The 23,495-nt window shown below is 46.3% G+C and overlaps 1 protein-coding gene across 2 annotated transcripts; it reads right to left on the reverse strand.

The window, feature by feature from the left end:
- Window positions 1–860: 860 nt before the first annotated feature.
- Window positions 861–23,495, reverse strand: Psat1 (phosphoserine aminotransferase 1). 2 transcript variants are annotated; one of them, XM_063287000.1, is made up of 10 exons: window positions 23,284–23,495; window positions 22,640–22,909; window positions 18,702–18,762; window positions 17,128–17,197; window positions 16,030–16,235; window positions 14,943–15,115; window positions 11,718–11,887; window positions 6,461–6,589; window positions 2,655–2,792; window positions 861–1,889 (listed from the first exon to the last, which is right to left on the reverse strand). In XM_063287000.1, exons 2-10 carry the CDS (start codon window positions 22,697–22,699, stop codon window positions 1,784–1,786), a joined length of 1,113 nt encoding a protein of 370 aa, XP_063143070.1. In that variant the 5' UTR covers window positions 22,700–22,909; window positions 23,284–23,495; the 3' UTR covers window positions 861–1,783.

Consider the following 23,495-nt stretch of genomic DNA (forward strand, 5'->3'; position numbering starts at 1 on the left):
CCTACGAATTAAAAAAAAAAAAAAAAAAAAAAAACAGAAAGCAAAGACACTGGCAGATGCCATGAAGGAAGGAAGGCTGGTCTTACGGAGTTGACTCCTAAGCTTAGCATGGCCTGGGTAAACAAGTGACAGAAGCGCTCTAAGACCCATTAGCACAAGAGACAGGAAGCCAGGCAGATGTTAGGAAGCACTGACAGCCACATTAAAAAGCCTGGATCACTCACGTACCCGCACACAGAGCAGAGAGAGAGTCAGTCCAAGCAGCTGTGGTGGGAGGAGTGGGTGGGGCAGAGATGAGGTGCTCGAATAATCCCATGGCTTCCAAAGCAGGGCTGGCTGCGACATGAAGGGTTGAAGTGGATAGAGAAAATGGGTGTTCACAAGCACATGGAAAGGGGGTTTAACTGAGTACCAGTGCTGTTTGTGACCCTGAATGATCAAACTGGCTCTTGGCATTCTTCAGACGAGAAGAGAGTTTGTTTTAAATATACACATCCTGCCATGCTGGGTGTTATTTCAATTTTTCACAAATGAGCTGACCAGGGGAACTAGGTAATCAGTGTCTTCTCTCTCCCTGTGCAATCAAATGGAAAGGATGAGCTCAAAACCGGGCTGGTGCTTTTTTCTAGGCTAACAGGGACAGAGTTCACAGAACCATCCCCTGGGAGCTGTACTGGAAGGGACTCTGCTGACTGTGTGTTCCAAAGTAACAGGCAAGCAACAGCACAAGAACTAAGCCTGACACCTTTGTCTGGGCTGCATCACCCTATCACAGGCTAATTTTAAACCCTGGGCTTCCCGTCGGAATGTTTAAAGGCAGCATGACTGAAAAAGCGAGCAGAATCATTCGCAGGCAACCGTTTAGATGACTCAGGACTTTAATGTTCTTCATATCGTCAATCGAAAACACTAACACATGAACAACCAGAAAAGACCTCAGCAAAGATCTGGAATGTACAGATTGCCCTGGTTAAACTACAAAAACAGCCATGCGATCACAGTTTGGGGGTGGGGGTGTAACTGAGTTTTGTTTAACAGCCTAACCGAAAAGCAAAGAAACAACCATTTCTTCTACTTGTGGCAAGAAAAGTAAATCATGGAACTCCTAGATCCTTCTCATGAAGCAGCTTTAAAAGGCAGTAGGTGGAGGGTGCCAGTGTCCACAACAGACGACGGTCATGCACAAAGTCACGGGCTGAACGAACTCTGAAAAGCCTCTACAGAACTGTTTCATTAGAAATTCAAAAGCATAGATATAAACCGTATGGTGTTTAAAAAAGTTCCCACTCCATAAACACGGCCTATCATGCCTGTCTTTTTATGGGAATTGCAGTACACAGATCCAGAATGCTCATCAGTCACTGCTGACTTTAACCAACAGCTGCAGAACCTGGCCGACTCACAGCTGTCCGTCCAGCACATAGGACCTCTCAACCTCCTTGGGATACGCTCCTAACGATAAAGAACCAGTTGGAACCAGCAGGGAAAAGTCCAAGGCAAGTCCTTCAACCCACCTAGAGAAAGGAGCAAAGATGACAGACAGGTTGAATTCATTAGAAAAGCAACAGGAAAGCTTTCAAAATGCTTCCAGGCCGAGTAGGAGTGAAGGTGTCCGTTAGCTGGGAGTTTCCTCGGCTCTGCAGAGCCCCGTGGCTTAGTGGTTATTCTTTGAAAAAAGAAATCTGTAAAAAGCACGTATGTGAAAGAGTCCATGTCTGTTAAGTTTCTGTAGAAAACCCCGAGTTACTCTGAACGCTGCTCACGGGGGTGAGGCTGGTCACATTCACAGCTGATGCATCTCCAGAAAGTTCTTCATGAAGGCAGCCAACTTCTCCACATCTTCAGTGGTGACAGCATTATACAGAGACGCTCGGATGCCGCCCACCGACCTAGAACAACAGAGACCAGACCAGTAAGACTAAGAAAATCGGGAGAAGGCTCATCAGTGCTAAAGCCCTCGCCTACCGTATATAAGGAAGGCTGCAGGTTTGAACCTCAACATCACAGAAGAACAGGAAACGTAATAGGCATCTCAGCTTTGGCACGGCACAGCCTTCGCTAACCGCCTGCTCCCACCTGAAACCATTCCCGCAGGGAGCATGAAGCTTCCCAGTCATGAGGAAATCCCTTGTGGTGAAGATCATCCACCACGCTCCCACTGAATGACCTCAAACGAACTATGGTTTGAATGTAGCTGTTGGCGTGTTATTGGTACAAATGAATGGGTTTCCCTGGGCATTTCCAGAGATGCGTGCATACACGGGGCTTTGATCGCACCTTTGATAAAGAAGGAACTAAATGAGGGGATGGGGAAAAGAAATCCAGATGAAGAGGGTGACTGGGTTTGGGGGCCATGCCACTTGCTACGCTATGCAACGGTTCTAACCACAGACAGAGCACTCTGCTGCTGCCTGTCTCCTGTTCAGAGAACCTGATGTTCAACTGAGCCCAGTGACGTCCGTTAACACCAGAGTGGAGCAGGCGGCCCAACCAGAGGTACCTTCGGTGCTGATGAAACCCCATGCAAGACGCACTGCAACCCAGCCAGAAGCGGGCTTATTCCCCAGCAAGTCTGTAATCGCTACCCTCGTCTATGTAAGTCCTGCGTTTGCTGCTTTCTGCCTCTGACAGGCCTGGGGACAAGGCGCACTTACCTGTGCCCCTTCAAGGAGATCATGTTGAGTTCTACGGCCTTGTCAAGAAATCGCTTCTCCAGAGCTTCATCCCCTTTGCTGTTACCAATGCGAAACGGAATGTTCATCCTGCTTCTATTCTGGCGCTCCACCGGACACCTGAAAAGCATGTTTATCATCCCAACGATGTTTCTAAGAGCTGAAATGTCATCGACAAATGTACAGGCTTATTAAACAGTATGGAGGGCTGGGGCTGGCATTCCGCTGACAGAGTGCTTAACATGTACGAGGTTCTGGTGGTACAAGCTGGTAAACCCAGGAACTAGGAAGTCCCAGGAAGTTCCAGGAAGAACCACGAGGATCAGTGTTCAGGGTCATCTCTACCACATGGTGATTTCAAGGCCAGTGGGGCTAAATAAGATCCTGTCTCAGAACTAAACAGATGAATAAAAAGAAGGAAATGAAAGCAAACAAACTCTTCCCCAGATGTTCTAATTTACCAGTGGGGGAAAGCCTCATTCACATAGCAGTAGGCTAGCATTCACTTGTATAACTTGTATCTAATCTCTGTCAGACTTGGTCCCTTCACTTGAACATTAGAGGCAGCACTGTCTCTGTTTCACACTATCTGTGACAACTGAGTGGGTCATTCACAGAGCTACGAGCACATGTCAGCCACACAGCATGAGTAAATAGTCCCTTCTCCAGGGCAGCAGACAAGCTGGGCCTTCACGTGGCTGAAGACCAAAATCTGGACTTGTAGCTCATGCCTGCTGATCACCCACCCTGCCATGAAAGGAGGAAATGACAGGAAACAATCACATCACAGACACATCACGCACAGCCTCATGTCCCTCCTACAAGACTAAGAAGGGACTCGGTCGTTCTCCTCTAAGGGAAAGATGGCAGAGGGGATCGGACTTCCAGGTGAGGAGAGGGGTGAGCTGGAGAGGATGACGAAGTTCCAAAATGGCAGCCTTGTGGAGCAGTGTTGAGGAGTGGACCATGCAGAAATAGGGAATTGATTGCAGAGGAGGAAGAGGGATGGGAGGACTGTGTGGAGGAGGAGCCTGCCAAGCTCTGGCTCAGTGAGCATGTTGGACTCCTGGGAAGGATGTCTGGAGGCACATGGCCCTGTCCATGGAGAGACTGCAGACACTCTTCTGGCATTTGACTACATCCAATGAGGATGAGGGCTAGTGAGTTTGCACAGTAGTAGATCTCTGGTTTAGAAAAATAGTATGGGGGCTGGGGAGATGGCTCAGTCAGTCAATTACTTGCTGTGCAAGCATGAAGACTTGAATTCAGAAACCAGGCACTCATGGAAAGCCAACATGGTGGTACACCTCTGTAATCCCAGCTAGTGGCTAGAGAGCCACTGTAAGCCAAGAGTTCCCACTGACATGTGTGGGATGATTTCATTACAGAGGTAAAGGCAGGTACAAGAGACAACGAGGCCTGTCATTGGATGAGAAGGAAGGATGGGCGGGAGAAAAGTCTGAGGGAAGAGGAGGAAACTGGAACAGAAGAGACTACAGAGGAAGCCGCAGAGAGAACATGGAGGCTGACTTTAAGATTCCACTCTGTGTATTTATAGGTTGTTGTGAATATTCTTAAGGGATGGATTGTACAGGGCTTTGTATGTCTAGGTGGGCAATTGTATCTTATCAACTGGATCAGAGGTTATTGTGCTGTGTGTTCTTTCATGTAGCGATTTAAGTTTAAGAGAGTGTGTGGTGGCTAGAAACACTAAGCCATCATGGAATTGGCATGTGTGTTTCTGGCAAGATATCTACCAGATATCTTGGTGCACTGCGGTGCCGGACCTAGTAGGGGATGAAAGACAGCTTTTTTTTTTTTTAATAATTTTACAACAACAGATGGCGCCCCACGTAGGGGCATGTTAAGAGAAAAGTGATGGGCCCATGTTTTATTGGTCTAGTTATCCAAGAATGCCATGTACCCTTCACCCTCACAAACTGCAGCATCAATCAGTCTTTTCTATTCCATGTGGCCCATGAAATACTCAAGCAAGTGCAAGTTACTGTCCAGCAGATACATCTATTACAACAGAGTAAACCTCAAAGAACCGTGACAGGGCGGGAGAGATGGCTCAGTGGTTAAGAACACTGACTGCTCTTCCAGAGGTCCTGAGTTCAAATCCCAGCAACCACATGGTGGCTCACAACCCTCTGTAATGAGATCTGATGCCTTCCTCTGGTGTGTCTGAGGAAATATATCTTTAAAAAAAAATCATGACCATTAAAAATGGAGGTTCTGGTTTGCTCACTGAGTATAAATGTTTATGCATATACATGGAACTGGATATATCAATATAACACATTCACAACAGATCACATGATATATGGCCAACGAACATCTGTGCCCATCTGAGGGCTAAGGAAGATCAAATGCCTTTCTATCCATGATGCTTCTAAATCCGAGGTACAACTCTAGGTGCATCCCGTCTGCCATTATAGTGAAAAGCTTGGTGTGCCATGTTGGATAGTGGACACATGTCCATCTCTCGTCATCTAGAATTCATGAATCTGATCTCTTTGGAACACTTGTCTTTTGCAGACAAGATGATGACAATGATCTTCAGGAAGCTATCATGAAAGGTGGGAGTGTCAGCCCGTGCCTATAATCCCAGCCCCTGCTAAAGGAAGGCAGGACAAATCCAAGGCCAGTCTGAGGGACATAGAAAGTTCAAGGCCAGCTAGGGATACATAGTGAAAACATGAAAAACCTGACGTATTGGGGACACATAAGTCACATGGTTTAGTTTTGTAAAAAATAAACAAAAAGAAAAAAGGAAAACAAGAAAGGAAAAGGCCCTAGAGACCAAGACCAAGATAATACAGCTTAAGCCAAGAACAAGCTAGAAGAGAAGAGAGATTCTTCCAAGAGTTTCTGAAGGGAACCAAACCCAAGACATCTTGATCTTAAACTCTGGGCTTCTAAAACTAAGAAATTCTGTCATTAAAAGCTGCTAAGTTCATGGATGTTTTCTTACAGCAGTCCTAGGCAGCGCCTACAAGATCTATGTATGGTCTAGACCTCACAAATGCAGCCAATGAGCAACACATGATCGCCCATCCCTGGCATGAAAATATTTAACTAGATAAATACTGCCATAGCCCATCTCATTCAGACTGCAGGTGAGCGATGGAGACACCTGTCCTACAAGAAAGGAGGCAGTGAACTTTGATAGAAGGGGGTTCAGTGGGCAGATGGTTTATACTGTATGAGAACCTGAGTTCAAATTCCCAGAGCCCACATAATGTCTGGTGGGGCAGAATGCATCTGTAATCCCACAACTTCTGAGATGGGAGAAAAATCACCGGAAGCTCATGGGATTGTTAACCTGGTAAATGTTACTATGAAGAACAAAGAGACTGTGTTTCAAACAAAATGGAAAGGAATGGCTGACAAGGAGGTTGTCCTCTGACCTCTACAAGCAAAGTGTCTGTGTGTGCATGAGCATAAGCCCACACGGGGAGATGGGTATCAGAAGCAGGGATTTACAACATGAGGGACCAATAGGAAACCTTGGGCAAGGCTGATAGCTTCCTGCAACAGCTTTCCAGTGTCACAAGGGAGGAAGGAGCAGAGAGGGGTCCTATCCCGGACAGCAATGCATACTTCCCCAAGTCAGAGTATTTGGGGACATGACCTGCATTTGTTGCATTTTCCAGCATGGGGTATAAGAGCAAAGAACTTCCCTACCTCTGCTCATGAGGCATGGGACCATCATCACCAGCATACCAGGTAAGTTTCAAGGAGAAGAGTTTTCAATTCATAAGAGATACAACGCATTGACTTACACATAAAATCCTTGAGAATTATCAATAATCTCATAAATCATTTGGGATTTGACGGAGCTGAGCTTCTCCATGGCTGCGGCCCCACCATTGTTCTTGATCCATTCCAGGACCATGTCCATGACGTAGATGCTAAAGCAGGGGTAAAACATAACACCATTAAGCTCACCTCTGCGAAAGCCAAAAGGACATGTAAGCAAACCGGTATTGGGAGTCACACTGACACTGTTAGCATCGTTACAAATGGATAAAAGCAGACCACCAAAGAGCGTGCCACAGACTAAGCCAATGCGGCCGCAGCTCATGTGATACTCTAAAGAGGACCCTCTAGGCCCCCTGCAAATGGGGACCACATATCCCCATCTCTTTAGACCAGCAGGTAACAACCCTGACTGAAGAACTCCTACATGGGGGTTGCCTAAGACCATCAGAAAACACATATATTTACATTACAATTCATAACAATAGCAAAATTACAGTTATGAAGTAGCAACGAAAATAACTTTATGGCTGGGAGTCAGCACAACACGAGGAACTGGATTAAAGGGTGGCATGGTTAGGAAGGTTGAGAACCACTGCTCTGGACTGTCTTCCCAACCCTACCCTAAGCCAGCTCTCCACACCTCCTGAATCCCCCAAGTCCCTTGGTCCTATGTGTGATCCACACAGGGTTGTGGGGTCTGCCTTGCTTTTGCTTGACCACTCCACTTATTTATTCTAAACTTCTGTGACCGTGTCTATGTCTTAGACTCTAATGCTACAGGGCTGGAAGCACACACTGTTCTTTTCTATCCCAGAGTCCCGGGTCAGTGCCTCACCTGGCAGAGGTGGGCAGTGACGGACACCACAGATTCCATCACCGTCCAGACACACCACAAGGGACTAGTCACCATGAAAACGTAAGCCTTGTCTTCACCTTTGAGGACACGGTATCATCACTACCTGTGGTGGATACCTGGTAGTGGCCTAGCCTATCTTGTTACCCCATATCCCACATACAGAATCAGCTGCAAGATTTGCTCCCCTGGTCATAAGAGGTAGACATGAGGCTTAACTACACCAATCAGCAGCTTCCCTGGAATCTTCCAATCCGGGGTGGGTAGAGGCAGAACTAGCACATCCCAGGTAGAAGATGAGCCCCAGCAGATCTCATCCCTAGCTAAACAGAGAAGCCAACATGCTGGCTAGAGAAGAAAGGCTCAGAAATGGAGAGCAGCCCACCTGTGACCTTGGTGAGTCGGAGACTGAGGCAGGCGGAAGGATGTTCAGCCTGGACTACATAGAGAGCTCAAGGCCAACCTGAACCACAGATCAAGACTGTTCTCAAAACGAAGCAGAAAAAGGAAAAGAACTGGAGATTAGATGGTGTAAGCTTTGTGTCCCTGGTTCTGAGGCCCAGCCACAAAACACAGGCCTATCCCTTTCTGAGCCAAGTGTTCAGACTTCTTATCTCCCACAAACCCATGCTTGGCACAGAATCCGGCAAGAGCAGCCGACACAAATGGTAGCCATTAGGTACCCACACTAAGCTGGAATTAAATGGAATTTGAGAATGGCAGGTGTTTGCCAACTATCTTCTGATTCCCTTTAAAAAGATCCCACATACCCCTCACTGAAAGCCCAGAGAGCAGGAGCGGGTCTCCTGTCCTCCTTGAGCTTGGACTATGCAGATGTCAGCTCCCAGGTCCATTCGCTCTATAGTGTAGCTGTGTCCAGGTGTAGAATAAAAGTGATCTATGGGAGCTGCAAAGTCTGATGGGAAGGAAGACTGAGCAAAAATGGTGACAGGGATGCCCCTGTTGACTAACATGTTGTAGTAGGCCATGGCAGATTTGTGTTCCTGGTTCTAAGAGGCCCAGCCATAACAAGGACTATCCCTTTCTGAGCCAAGTGTAAAATCTCTTATCTCCCACAAACCCCGTGCTCTACACAGGGCCTGGGGCCAGCAGCCAAAGCTCTGCAGAGCTCTGACAGCCCAAGGGCTGCCCTCAGAAACCTCTGACATGGACTGATTGGTCATTCGCTGTCTCAACCAGGTGGGCCAAGAACCCAGGAGTTTCTTCCCAGAAGGCAACAGAAAGCAACACCAGACACACAGGGACATTACAAGAAGTACATAACCGCAAACTGCTCCTACCTGCGTCTACAGCCCACTCACCTATGAACCACAGAACCTCCCAGGCTACCAGAGCCAAGTAGAATCCTGACTAACACTTTTAGGAAACCATGGTCACTTTTTACCTGATGCTTTGTTATTCCTCTGTTTCAAAACTGTAGATCCTCTAAGAAAATCCAAACCAGCTAGGGCCTGTCTCAGCCAGACCTCAGGGTCAACACGTGAGCCTATGTTCAGGCTTGCTGCCCATACACTTCTTAGGACCTGAGCAGGCCAAAGCAGCAGAAAGCCAACACACTTCTACAGACTGCCTGCAGCCAGTCCCCTTAGCCTGGGTCTCCAAGGCCTCAGCAAGCAGCAGCTGGATCTAAAGGAAGCAGGCTGCTTAGAAAATAAAGCCAGCCCTGGGGAGAAAGCTGCTGCCTGCTTTCTCACCCCACTCCTGGCTAAGCACTGCTAGGACCCAGGTGAATGCTTATCACCGGTCTTTTGGGCTTCTACCTTACTAGCTCAAATCTCTATCCTCTAAAGCAAAAGCTCTTGAAACCATCGAAGCCTTACAATGCTAGGTGGATCCACAGCTTGGGTCCAATTCTTTCCACCATGGGTGAACACTTTTAACTGGCTGATGCCTCTACTTCTAAGCTGGCTACCTACAAACACACCAAATAGCTTACCACCTAGCCTACCTGAAATGTCCTCTGCATCCAGCCATGAAAAGGTCAGTGGAAAGGGGCAGCATCTAACCTGCATTTAACCTCACAGCAGAATGCCCACAGTGCACTGCTGGGTTGAAAAGGGAACCACACAAGTCTAAAGAGCGTGGGTCACAGTTCACTGACACAATTAACAGATGATGGCATACATGTGACCTCTTCAAACTCCTGAATTTGGCAACCATGGGTTCAGCCAACCTTGTACAGAAAAAGATTTCAAAATCAGAGTCTAGAATGAATGCAAACAAATCCTTTCCTTGTCATTACTGCTTTCCCAATACAGTATATAAGTTACTTAGAGCACTTATATTAGGTATCATAAATAACCTAGAGAAGGCTTAAAGCATGAAGGAGGGTGTGCACAGCTATATGCTAGGCCATTTTTTTAAAGAGATTTGACCACCTAAGAACTTTGGACTCCTTGCAGGGAGTAGGGGGTAGGTCCTGAAAAGAGTGATGGTTAATGAGGAGTGACTGGATAGGCAGGCAGTGTTTCCCTAGTAACTTGGAAACTTTTGCTGAGTGGGTGCTATTTATATATATAATATATTAAAACAATATAAATTATACCCTGCATGTCAGTGTCAGAGTTTAGGAAAGGTCACCAGAAGTCTCCAGGCTGCAGATGAGCTCCAGATGGGATCTGGGTCTCATACCTCTGTTAGAAGCCTGTGAACGCCTTCACACAGCTGGTCCTAAGGTCAGCTCCCATCACCTGAGGGTTCCAGCTGCGCCCCTCCCCAAAGAGCCTCTGCACAGGCTATCTGTCACCCCTGCATTAGCTAAACCTTTGGCAAATGACCTTGAACTCCCGATTCTTCTGTCTCCTAAGCCAGGGGATACAGGTATGTCACCATGTCTATATTGTCACCAACTGAAATAAGATAATTGGATAAAAGACATTTTTCCCTCACATTGGAGATAAAAACAATGCTTAACATCTCGATATGCATAAGTAAGAAGTGTTTTATGAAATTCAAAGGGTTGTTTAGTATCTTCTCTAAAAGGACTGAGAATGTTCGACCAATGTGTTAAAAAAGGATGCCATCACACTCCTTCATTCCGGCCCAGTTCCTGCATAAAGCTACCGACAACAATTCATGGCCCAGTTTATCCAGAAGAGTCAAACAGTTCCCAGGGCCCACAGTCTCAGGGCTCTGACCAAACAAAGAAAACAAAGAACATCACTTGGACAAGTCTCCATCCTTATCTGCCTACGTGTGGAGTGGAGAGGGTTGAGGCTACCTCCCCTGCCCCGAACACCCCGTCATCTCCACGGGAAGATGGCTCTAGGTGAGCCATTTTCTATCCATGAATGATAAAGCACTATAGGGAACTTTGAGTACTTAAGTCACATTGTCTTATCAACAAAGATAAGAATGAGGCAGGGGGTACTGGGATAACCACCAAGCCCTACCTTTTACCTGTTCTGCATCTGCTCAGTTTCAATCTACATATTCACCAACCTTGGTGCTTGGAGACACCACTACAATCTGAGAAAGAAGGCCAAGGCCTTCAGAGGCTTAGCCCAGGGGCTGGCATGTGGACTTTTTAGGTGTCCAGCCTTTTCCACTTCCCACCAGACATCTGGCCTGTTCTCTCACTGTTCACAAGGAAGTGTTCAGTGTAACTTAACAAACCACATGTAAACATGCCCATCGCCTCTCTTTAAACTCAGTCTTCTAAAGCTTCACCCTGGAGAACTATAAGGCAGGGATGTAGGTCTACCTTCTAACCTCCTGCCCACACAGCCTGGTACCTCAACTGCTCCTCTAGGAATCCAACTGTTGGGTTCCCATTGGTACCCGTGGCTTCAGTTTTCCACTGCCTAGAACCCCAAAAATAAGCAGGGTAATGTGAGATAGAAGTGAACCCCACCCCACCCCTTGGACAACATTCATCGTAGAAACATCTTCAGTCCAAGGTCCAAGAGTAAGGAATGATCAGGAGAGTTAATCCCAAAACACTGGGGGTCAGGGTGGAGACAGGAGACTGTTTTGTATCAGGTGGGTGACACAGAAACACAAGGGAAATGTCCAATTGGATTTTAACAGCAAACTCTTCCCTTTCTGGTGTGTGTGAGAGTCATTTTCTACAGCAGAAGGAGAGAGCTCCAACACACTTGCCCTAGCCTGACCCTGTTCCTCCTGGAAAGTCACCATGTTTGAGACACAGTCCATGGCGTTTTATCTGTAGAGACTTTATGGGTTAATGGTCAACAGTCGGCGCCTAGATTATCGAGACCAAGCAAAAACAGAGGCTGTCATCTTTACCAAAGGCAGTAGCAAGAAAAACTGACCAAACAGTGCCTAGAGGCGAGCTGGACAAAGGTTGCTGAAGTGTGTCTGGGGCTCCTGGGTCACTGGCTAATGAAGTACACTCCACTTTGCCTCTGCTTGAACAGAAGACTCCAGAGTCCCAGAATTACCTGAAGCATGGAGGTGTGTTATACAAAGAGTTGTTCCCAGCCTGCACTTTGTAGTCAAGGACTGATGGGCACTCTCTGAGGGCGAACCCCAGCAGGTCATCACGGACAATCACTACCGTCACCCCAGCAGAGCCAACATTCTTCTGAGCACCAGCGAAAATCACACCAAACTTTAAAAAGAGAAAGAAACATTGGCTATTTTAGAAGCATCTGTAGTCAGTCAACCCTAAGCCACGCACGCCAAGATCTAGCTTTCCCCTAATAGCTTTCAATAAAGCGACCCATTTCTGCCTAGAAGCATGTCATACTACAGAAATCTCTACCCAAAAAGCAAGCCAGCACTTCTGAGACCCAAGGCCTGGCCTTTGCCCAGAGGAAGTTTCCCACACCCAGGACTGTGAAGCCCTGCGACATACTCGTGCTCTCGCAATCCTTGTCCTGCTTCCAAACCAGGCTTTAGAGCAGGCCCTCTCAGAGCTGGAGAGATGGCTCAGTAGTTAAGAGCACTTGTTGCCCTTACAAAGGATCCTGGTTTGTTTCGCAGCACCCACACAGTTACTCACAAACGTCTAACTTTAGTTCCAGGGGTTCTAACACCCTCTTCTGACCTCTGAGGACTCAAAGAGCACACATGGCCCCTGTATATACATACACTAATATACATATAACAAGAAATTATTTTGACTAAATAATAATATAGGCCTTCTGGTCCAGGCTTGGTGGTACACAATTGTTAATCCCAGTTCTTGGGAAATGCAAGCAGAAGATATGGAGTTCAAAGTCACCCTTGGCTTCATAGTGAGTTCAAAGCTAATCTGGTATATAAGACCCTCTGGATTAAGGTATAATTCAGTAATAAAACAGGCTTATCATGCATAAAGCCTGGGCTTCACACACAACATTGAAAAATAAAATAAAATGGGACCTCCAATCTTTGGTAACCAAAATGAAATACTATCTTTTAATCTAAAAAATTATTTTGCACAACTACTGTTTTCATAATTTGAAATGACAAATATTTCAGTTACATATTTCCATTAAATATTGAAATAGTTAAAATATAAATTTTTAAAAATGTAAATCAATGGGCTGCAGAATGGGTCAGTGGTTGAGAGGACTTATTGCTTCTCAGAGGACCTGGGTTCAGTTCCCAGGACTCACATAGTGTGCTCCTCTTCTGACCACTGCCAGCATCAAACACACGTCTGTGGTACACACGCATACAGGCAGGCCAAGCATCCGCTCAGCAAGATAAAATTAATCAATCTAAAAAACATTTAGGTCAAAATTAATCAATATGAACTTCCACTTAGAAAGACTCAGGAGTTGATCTGAAGGGGGCACTGCAAACAACAGGCGTAAGACACTCACTGCAGGGGAATTTTCAAATATACCAATGTCTAACATTTTGTTATGCGAGATACGACCTGCCTCTTTATCCCCCATGAAATCCTTGGGAAACCAAGTAGGTATAGGGTGTATGGTTTACAAGTGACATGGTTTGGAGCAGCCAGACATGTGCAGTCCCAGCACAAAAGGTGACAGTAGCCTGGACTGAGCCATGTAGTAAGACCCTTCTTTAAAGACATAGAATATGGCTATAAACCAAATATTATAAACATAAATAATGGAACATTAGTCTAAAACTAAAGTTCAGATATTGGCCACAACATAAAGCCATGAAGACACCAGTGAATTAAGCGAAGCCTTGAAGGACAAATATGATCCCATTTATGGGAGGTCCCTTGAGTACAAATTCACGAAGCTCAATAGTGGTTGGCAAAGGTTGGGGTGTGAAATTTTAATGGGACAAAGTTTCAGTACAAAATCTGAAAAGTTCTTGGAGCTGGACAGAGGTGAAGGCTGTGGAGCAATGTGAATGTGCTTAACACCCCTGAGCTGCACGCCTACAAGCAGACAAAATGGGGCCGGTGAGGTAGTCCAGACGGTAAAGAGCCCACCAACCACATGCATGCCACGGCAAGTGTGCATCGTGCACACACAGACATAGTAACAGTAGGTAAATGTGTGTGTGTGTGTGTGTGTGTGTGTGTGCATGCATATATGTATGTATGTATAACACACACACATTAAAGAGTCTCACTGCATACCTTTGGCTAGCCTGGAACTCAAAATATAAATCAGGCTGCCAGTAAACTTAAAGAGATCCCCCTGCCTCTGTTTCTTGAATGCTGTGATTAAAGGTTGGTGCCACTGCACTTAGACTTAATTTTTGTTGTTGTTTTGAAATAGATTTTCTCTGTGTGGTCCTGGCTGTCCTGAACTCACTTTGTTGACCAGGTTGGCCTTGAACTCAGACATCTGCCTACCTCAGCCTCCCAAGCTGTGGAATTAAGGGGGTGCTCCACTATACCTGGTTGACTTAAAAAAATTTTAAACTATGACTATAATAATACATTCTGTTTTAAACATATTTTACCACATTAAAAAGGGGAGTACCGGGGTTGGGGATTTAGCTCAATGGTAGAGCGCTTGCCTAGCAAGCGCAAGGCCCTGGGTTCAGTCCCCAGCTCCGAAAAAAAAAAGGGGGAGCACCATAGGCAGAGGATCTCTTGTGAGTTCAAAGCCAGCATGATCTACACAGTGAGTTCTAGGACAGTGAAGGATAAGACCATGTAGAGACCCTGGCTCAAAACTACCAAATTAGGGTGAGGGGAGGGTGGCACAGTGTTAAAAATTAAAACTCTTTTTAGAATTGTCTAGCAGGATTTCTGACCTTCCTTAGAACCACCACCACCACCACCACCACAAAAAAAGGCGGAGAATGGAGATAGCTCAGCTGGTAACCTGAGTGCCACACCAGGAACCACAGGAACCACAGGAGCCACAAGAAGGTGGACAAAGAGAACCAACTCCATAAAGCTGCCCTCTGACTCTACACGTGCACCTCTCTCATTCAAACTCACATAGGAACAAACACCAGGGTTTGGTAACCTGACTTTGGAGTGTGCATGCCACTCCCCAGTGTTCTGCCCAACAAGTTTTCAAGAGCCACTGCCAAAGGTGGGCAAGTTCCCGAGGCCTGACGTAGGCCCCAAGCACAGATACCTATTCAGATAGGTAATAATAAAAGAAGCAGCTGTCAGCTATTTACTGACATCTATCCTGGCTCCAGACTCCCCAAAGTCTTTCCTGTGTGCTCATATACCAAAAGAGCTCAAAGAAACATTCACTGGTCCCCTAAACCAACCTTTCACACTCTACCTTGGAAACGTCCACTGGCCTGGATAAGAAGTTTGAGGACATGTCACAGACCAGCACTGCTCCCTTGACGTCAGGTATGAAGTCAAACTCCACGCCATGCACAGTCTCGTTTGCACAGAAGTACACGTAGGAGGCGTCCGGGTTGAGGTTCCAGGTGCTTGGGTCTGGAATTTCTGTCACAGAGGGCAAATTTGAGACTGCATACTTCTTTCCTTTTTTTTTTTGCATGCAGACTGATGTCACTGGTTAACTTCCTGAGGGGAAGACTAACTCCAAAGCACCAGACGAGAACCCGGACTTACCCACTCATTCCTGCCACCACTGCTCGAAGCTGGGGAAAACCCATCACCCTCTTAGCATTTACTGGGCACACACAGCATTCCAATGAGGCACACTGGTGCACACACGTAATCCAACACTTGAACAGTTAAGGCAAAAAACACTGCTCTGAGTTCAAGGCCAGCCTGTGCTATACCAAAACCACCAGGACAAACAAGGTAGAAAGACCCTGTCTCAAAAGACCAAACAAACCAACAAAAGGAATGGCGGTCATCTGAGAGTTCCTTGTCATCAAGTATCCGTCTACGCTATACCTGCTGGTGTCTACTAGCTTCTTCTTAGGGCCCCAGTGCTTACCCATTCTGGGTGCTTGTGGTTCCAGCAGAGCCAATCAAATGTATACCGTTAAGGGTAATCAGTGAGTGCTTCGTAGCAGGGTATATGATACTATTATTGGGATGTTCTAGCAAGGGCACTGAAACGTAGACTATAACAAGCTGAAAAACAACTGCAGCCATCTTCCTAGAAAAGGGACCGAGTTCCAGACTACAGTCTACTATGGAGGAGATAAGGTGCGACTAAGACATGGCAGCATCCCTGGGGCCCTTGATCTCCCCATAAAAACACCAAGCTGTTCCTGGGCTTTTAGGTAAGCAAGACACTCATCATTCTGAAGGAGGCGTCAGGAGACCGCCATAGCCACACAATCTAACTGAGATCACCACTGTCAGGAGGACAGTAGCAATGGAACAGGAAGGGCGATGGCTAGCCACCACCTCGCCGGGCAGCTTCAGTTCCCAGAACTTACTTGTGTAACTTCCAAGTTTAGGATGAACAATGTTCACAGTCCCAAACTTCTTGGCTTCTTCCGCAGCCTTAGCTGACCAAGCCCCGGTCACCACGTAGTCGGCACACCTTCCAGCTTTCAGGCCAATCAGATTTAAGGGGACGGCACTGAACTGGCCAGTCCCACCTCCTTGTACAAAGATCACCTTGTAGTTGTTGGGAACAGCTCTAGGCATAAGAACACGGGACCATAAATACATAAACGAACACGTCAAATATGGAGGTGAGGGCTGCTCCACTAAATGCACACTTTCCATCTAACGCTACAGTGGCTGGGGAGATGGCTCTGCGGGTGAACGCCCAGTCTGCTCTTGCAGAGAACAGAGGTTCAGTTCCCAGCACCCACATTCAAGCAGCTCACAAATGTGTAACTCCAGCTCCAGAGTATCCAATGTCCTCCTCGGGCCTCTGTGAGTGCACACATACATGCAAACACACACATCCAAAACAAACCTTAAAAGAAAAAGAAATACGGTAAAATCTCGCTACCACTTTGCCTTAGCCAATGTAGTCATTTGTTTACAGGTTTAACACTGATGGCTTTGACACTGACGATGGTCCAAATGCCCTGCTTTTCTTTAGGGAATTCCACTTCTGCCGCGCAACCCTCAGAATTCAACTATGGCCAATCCCAACTATGGGGATGAGCAGTGAGTAAAGCAGGTCAGTAAGAGCTGGCCTAGATCTTTGCTCAAATCATGATGATTTTGGCCACTGCGGACATTCTAAACAAAGTGCTCAGTATAGAGAATAATGTAGTAGACACCCAGGCTTATGGCACAGAGAACAAACTAACAAGTTGGTCTTTTAAGAAACCATACAATATAGGGCCGGAGAGCTGGATCGCACTGGTTGAGAGCATTTACTGCTCTTGCAGAGAACCTAGCTTCAACTCCCAGCACTGGTCACAACGGTCTGGAATTCCAGCTCTAGGGGATCTAACACTTACTCTGACCTCTACATGCTCCCATGTGATGCACATACATATACTCAGGCACGCGCGCACGCACACACACACACACACACACACACACACACACACACTCTTGTTAAAACTTACAGCAATTCCCTCACAAGATTCTCTGTGTTGCTAATAATCTTGGCGAAATCTGGTGACCTGTGACTCATTTCTGTGGAAGCAAAGAAACAAAAACAAAAGAGTAACAACAAAGAGTTCAAGTATTAATACCAAATAAAAATGGTTGTAAAATTTATGGAGAAATACTGTTAAGGAAAGCTCTGAGTTAGATGGTAGGCACATCCTCACTCACTGGCTGGACAATTCCTGAGCTCACACTAATGCTGAAACGGTAACATTTCACTCCTACGGTCACAGCACAGTGATTTTTCAAGTGCCACATTAACCGATCTTATCGGACCCTGCTCTACCAGAGATCTAAGCAGGAGTGATGGCATACCCACGTCTTTCCCTAATCCCACATTCAGGAGGTTGAGGGCTTAGATTCAAGGTCAACCTGAGCCAGTAGCTGATTCTGTCTTTAAAAAGAAGGATCAAACACGGTGGCTTCCTCCTATAACCTTAGTGTTCAGAGACTGAGGCAGGAGGATTGCCTCTGTCAAGAGTCTGAAACCAGTCTAGACTACTTTAGGAGATTTTATCTTAGGGGGAAAAAAAAAGCTGACATGATGGCAAACGCCTATAGTCCCAGCACTTGGGAACCACACACAGGAGAATCTCTGCCAGTCCAGGTCAACCAGTTCTACATAGTTAGATACATAGAGACCCTGTATCAAAATTTAAAAAAAGGAAACAGGGGGCTGGGGATTTAGCTCAGTGGTAGAGCGCTTACCTAGGAAGCGCAAGGCCCTGGGTTCGGTCCCCAGCTCCAAAAAAAAAGAACCAAAAAAAAAAAAAAGGAAACAGGAGCAAACAAACAAGAAAGATACTTAAGAATAGCCCCAACACGGGTTTGGGGATTTAGCTCAGTGGTAGAGCGCTTGCCTGGCAAACGCAAGGCCCTGGGTTCAGTCCCCAGCTCCGAAAAAAAAAGAAAAGAAAAAAAAAAAATAGCCCCAACACATAGGAACAAAAATTAACACAGGAAGACAGTCCCTTCGCACAGTACAGCCCATACAACTTGCAAGAAAATAGACAGATGTGTAAATTTTAGAGTTTGGAGGTTCTCTTCCTAAACAACATAGAGGCAAAGATTTAATAAAGAAATTACTAATGAGCAAGATCTTCCTAGAAGCTTGTGAGCTTTTTAACTTACAAAATAAACTTTATACTGAATGTGAAGCAATATTACATATACTTGGTGGCCCCTTATGCAAAGGTATAGTATCTGCTAATCTCACATCTTGTGCTCAGTGAAAACCAAGTACGTACGACCCAGTGAGCTATGCCTAAAGTTCTCGAGCACACTTAAGTTTTGTTAGCCTTGATTCCAGCAAACCTGTGACCCAAGACTTTAAAGCTAAACGGACCTGTAACTGGGATTAAAGGCGTGTGTCATCATGCCTGCCTTTTTTTTCCCCCCTCTAAGATAGGATCTCCTATTGTAGCTATAACCTATTGCTCTGTATGGAAGGCCATACAGAGCCAAGCTTGGGCTGGAAGGATTGCCCCTTTTTAAACTGGGGATAGTAACAGAATCCAAAAGTAAACCTTACCAAGCACACTGATGCCAAGTCCTTTGTAGTCCAGTAGCTGCTTCTGTATCTCTAACAATACCTGGGAGAAGAAAAGAAAGATTTCAAAATTCTGTGCACAACTTTCCCTCTCACTCACGCCTGGGAGGTGGGGACAGCTAAGCAGAGGCCTGGAAGGTGCCAAGCCCCTTCCTGCCCTCTCCAGAGCCTCACAGGCACAACTTATACCAGCAGAGCCTGAAGTTAGGTGACATGATTGAGTCAAGATGCTTTTGCAAAGACATAAATTTACTGATTTCCTAGAAAACATGCCCCCCTGGAAATCCCTTTCACCCCTCTCTTAAAGGCTCACTTATTAAACATACAAAGTTCTCAGCTCAGAGGCCAACAGGAACAAAAACTATGTCCAAATCATACAGGAAGGTGAGTTGGGGGTGGGGGGCAGTAAGGATTCTGACAGGGTGGCAGTGGAAAGAACCTGCTGGGAATTAAGATAAACTCCAGGAGCTGAGGCTTCATGAGAATCAAAAGTATCGATAAACATAGAGATAAAGCAGTTGCTTAGCACACAGGAAACCCAGGTCTCACTTCCAGCAAAGCCGGGGGGAGGTGGAGGAGAGAGAACATGTATTCAACCCAGACTGAAAGACTTTCATTCAGTTGTGGGCTACATTTATTCCATTCTGATAAGGCAGCCTTCGAAGGGCCATGGGGATTTATTGATGTGACGTTAACTGGGAAACCGATCGTTCACATAAATTTCTCCTATTAAATCAAATAAGCAATATCAATTCCCCTATAATGCAATAGAAAACAGAAGGGAGGGATGTAGCTCAGAGGTTTAAGATGTGTTGGGCACTCTGGGGGCCCTTGGTTCAATCCCCAGCACCAAGAGAAAGGAAATTAGGAGAGAGGAAGGAAAGGAATAAAAGAATCAGAAGTAGAAGGAAGGGTGGAGGGAGAAGTAGAAAACAGGAGATATATATATATAATATATACATATATTATATATATATATCTCCTCCTTATCTAAACCAAGAAAAACAAACAAAACAAACAAAAAAAAAAAACAGCATTAAAACCTCCAGAGAGCTCAGTTTGGCTAAATAAGAACGTCTCCATGTTGAATGTGGCTGAGACAAGAAATGGATCCTGGCAAGTAAATAAAAGATATTCATAAGAAAGGCTCAGGCCAGGTGTGGTGGCACAGGCCTTTAGGCCCAGCACTCAGAGGACGGAAGCAGATGGATCTCTGTTGAGTTCAAGGCCAGCCTGGTCTACATGAGTTCCAGAGCGTTGTAAAGAGACCCTTTCTCCAAAAAAAGACAGATAAATAAATGCTCTAAAATTAAACACCAACTGCAAAAGATCCTGTGATAAAGAATCCAAATCGGAGATGGCATCAAGACAGTGTGGTGGCACACGCCTTTAATCACAGCACTTGGGAAGCAGAAGCAAGCAGATAGCTGAGTTTGAAGCCAGCCTGGTCTAAATAATTAGTAACAGGTTAGTCAGGGCTATATAATGAGACCTTATCTCAAACAAAAATAGATACTAGCTAAGAACCGGCATAGACAGAAGTTCTGTAACTTTAACTAGTAGTGGAAGACCCTTGTCAAAGGGTCTGAATCCTATCCTGCCGATCTAGTGTAAAAAAAAAAAAATTGGGCTGGAGAGATGGCTCAGTGGTTAAGAGCACCGACTACTCTTCCAGAGGTCCTGAGTTCAAATCCCAGCAACCACATGGTGGCTCACAACCATCTGTAATGGGATCCAATGCCCTCTTCTGGTGTGTCTGAAGACAGCAACAGTGTACTCACATAATAATAAATAAATCTTTTTAAAAAAATTATATGTTGAAACTACATTGGCCATATACATGTGTGTGCAATATACATGTATATCAATATGTAAATTCTGTGTATCTATCAATAAACATTTGAGTAAATATTAGTGAATACATTCCTGTTTTTAAATGCCTGCAACAGATTCTTGTTTTTTGTATGTTAAACAAGATTAAACAGGACCTGCTTTTACAAGTGGCAAGAGCTCTCGCAGATCCCTTCACCACCCACCTGATACCACCTTTGAACTTGTTAGTCTTCTCTTTCCTTTTTATAGATTTACTTTATTATTCATTTATTTATACATATACCCTCAGAAGGCAGAAGACATCCAGTACCCTGGAGCTCGAGTTTTACAAGTGGTTGTGAACCAACCAAAGTGGGTGCTGGGATCCAACTTGGGCCCTCCACTCTTAAGTGCTAAGCCATCTGTCCAGCTCTGCACTCATCCAAGTGCATTCCTTTAACTCACGGGAGGAAGAGTCATGAAGAGAAGGGACACACTGTTCTTCCAGGAGTCTAGAGTTTGATCCCCAGAACCCACATCAGCTAGCTCACAACCACCTCTAACTCACTTCCAGGCACATGAACTCATGCGCCCACACCCGCACATGAATACACATGATTTTCAAAATAAAAAAATTTATTTTACAACCAAAACCACTTTAAAAAAAAAAGACTTCTAGCCAAATGCTAGAGCCCCGAGCCATCTCTCCAGCCTCAGGCACAGCATTTCATAAATTTCATTATTCTTTATGGACAGTCAAAAATTTTGAAAGTTTCTCAAATCTTTATAATTCAACTAAATCAAGAAGACTCCTGCATTAAAGTTAGCCGCACGTCCATAATTCCTACACACTGACTAGTTTTGTGTCAACTTGACATTGTGGGTAGTGCCACCCCTGGGCTGGTGGTCCTAAGTGCCTAAGCCTATAAAGGCTGAGAAATTCATGGAGAGCAGCACCCCTCCATGGCCTCTGCATCAGCTCCTGCTTCCAGGTTCCTGTACTCACTGCCTTTGAACTGTTATAGAAAGCTGTGAGTGAAATAAACCCTTTCTTTCACAAGTTGCTTTTGGTCAGTGTTTCATCACAGCAATAGTAACCCTAATTAAGATACCCTCTCTTGGGAGGTGGAGGAAGGAATAGTTCAAAACCAGTTTGCGGTACAAAGTAAATTCTGGGCTAGCCTGTACTGAGACATTACCTTACCCAACCTGGCAAAAAAAAAAAAAAAAAAAAAAAAAAAAAAAAAAAAAAAAAAAACAGCTCTCCAAAACACAGAGGAGTGGGGTTGGGGGAGGCCTCCAGAAGTTCCCACAGTTCTAGCAAAGAACGTCACGGAAGATGACTGCAGTGACTGCAGAATAAACCCTGTCGATTGTGCGATTGTGCGGCTGTTGCCACAAAAGTAAGGCAACTTTCTCCCTCTCACACTGTGTGATCCTGTTTCTACCCAACAGAGACCGTGGTGTCCCGGGGAGATCGCCAGGGTTCAACAAAAGATAATTGTACAATTCTTGGCCATGCTTGCGCGTTGTGGCAACCGGTTATCAGATAGCAGCTTGGGCAGCTGGTCCATGGGCTGCAGGCCACGAGAGGCATCTCATTCCGCACAGCTGGGGTGCGGGAGGAACTCGCGCAGGACGGGACGGGATGGCACCGGGATCAAGTGAATGGACCTTGGCCAAACAGACCAAAGCCTTTCAAAGTCTGCGGAGACAAGCAGGTTTCCAGGAGAAAGGTTTGAGGACTGGGTGAGTTCGGTGGGGGCCAAGAGGGAGAGACCGGCAGTTTTTCGATTTCTGAGTTCTCAGCACCCGGAGCTTACTGCGCTCCCCGGAAGGAGCCGTGCTCGCCCCCTGGCCTGCCAGCCGACCGCTCATTCATTCACACTCCCACGCTCGCCGGTGCACGCCGGAGCCGCTGAGGCTACACCGCCGAGAGGCTGGGCCTGACTGAAGCTGCAGGTAAACACCTGTGCATAGGAGCACACTTCGGCCTTAGCAACTATCTCCCCATGGTGGCATTCCGGCTCACCGATGTATCTCAACAGCCGCATCCCGACGCCCCGCATCCCGATGCCGGCACTCCGACCGAACCCCAGCCATCTTACCGAGTACGGCAGCTTAGCAGGCCCGGGCCCAAAGTTAACCACTTGCTTGGTGGCTTCCATGGTGCTAAGGCGACAGAAGGGAAAGTGGCAGGAGCAAAGACCACGCGAACAGCCCGCGTCTCCGGATGCAAAGGCAGGGCGGGCTTCAGCTTGCAGAGTCGGCGCTCCATTAGTTCGCTGTCTCAGGACGCGCACTGATTGGTTCTCACTCAGAAGCTCGCCTCCCCATTGGCCGCGCTCACTATCGGAGCGTGTGATCAATTGCTCCTCCTGGAGTTTAGAATTTCAACCCGCCTTAGCAGTCAACGCAAGAGAGCAGGGGATTGCACCAGCCACCCGCGTGGCGAGGTGCCTACTGCCTTCGCACACCTCTGGGCGCAGAGTCCCTTTCCCTGGCCTCTGAATAACTTCGAGGTGGCGCGCAAACCCATTGCTCCTGCCCCACCCCTAGCTAGCCAGGCAGAACTCTGCAGCATTTGTTCCAGAGCCAGTCCCCATTAGTTTACTACACTTTCCTAAGACCCTTTACAGACACTCCGATGTAGAGACAAGGCACCCAAAGAAGGATGTGCAGGGTGAAGAAAGGGCTAAAGAATGAGGTCAGAGGATTGTGACCCGGTGCACCTGATAATTGCATTACTCACTCGGGAGGATGAGGCAGGAGGATAGCTACTCGAAGGCCAGCCGAGGGTCACACAGAGGGACCTAGTCTCAAAAATAATGTAAGAAGCCTTTGTATTTGCACTTGGGCTCTAACTCACTGCAATACGAAAGGACAGAGGTGGCTAAGAACTTTGGGGGCAGTCCCGCCCCGTGCCTACAGCCACCCCCACCCTCATCCAGGACAGCCACTCTC

This window comes from Rattus norvegicus, chromosome 1 (assembly GCF_036323735.1).
Source record: "Rattus norvegicus strain BN/NHsdMcwi chromosome 1, GRCr8, whole genome shotgun sequence".
Lineage (NCBI taxonomy): Eukaryota > Metazoa > Chordata > Mammalia > Rodentia > Muridae > Rattus > Rattus norvegicus.

What these genes read in the sequence shown, in the direction of transcription:
- Psat1 (XM_063287000.1), bottom strand. Translation starts at nt 22,699, where the DNA reads ATGGAAGCCACCAAGCAAGTGGTTAACTTTGGGCCCGGGCCTGCTAAG. An exon ending in CTGCTAAGCTGCCGTACTCG is followed by an intron (nt 18,763 to 22,639) that starts GTAAGATGGCTG and finishes TTCTTCTCCCAG; the next exon opens with GTATTGTTAGAGATACAGAA. An exon ending in AATTCTCAAGGATTTTATGT is followed by an intron (nt 2,793 to 6,460) that starts GTAAGTCAATGC and finishes CATGCTTTTCAG; the next exon opens with GTGTCCGGTGGAGCGCCAGA.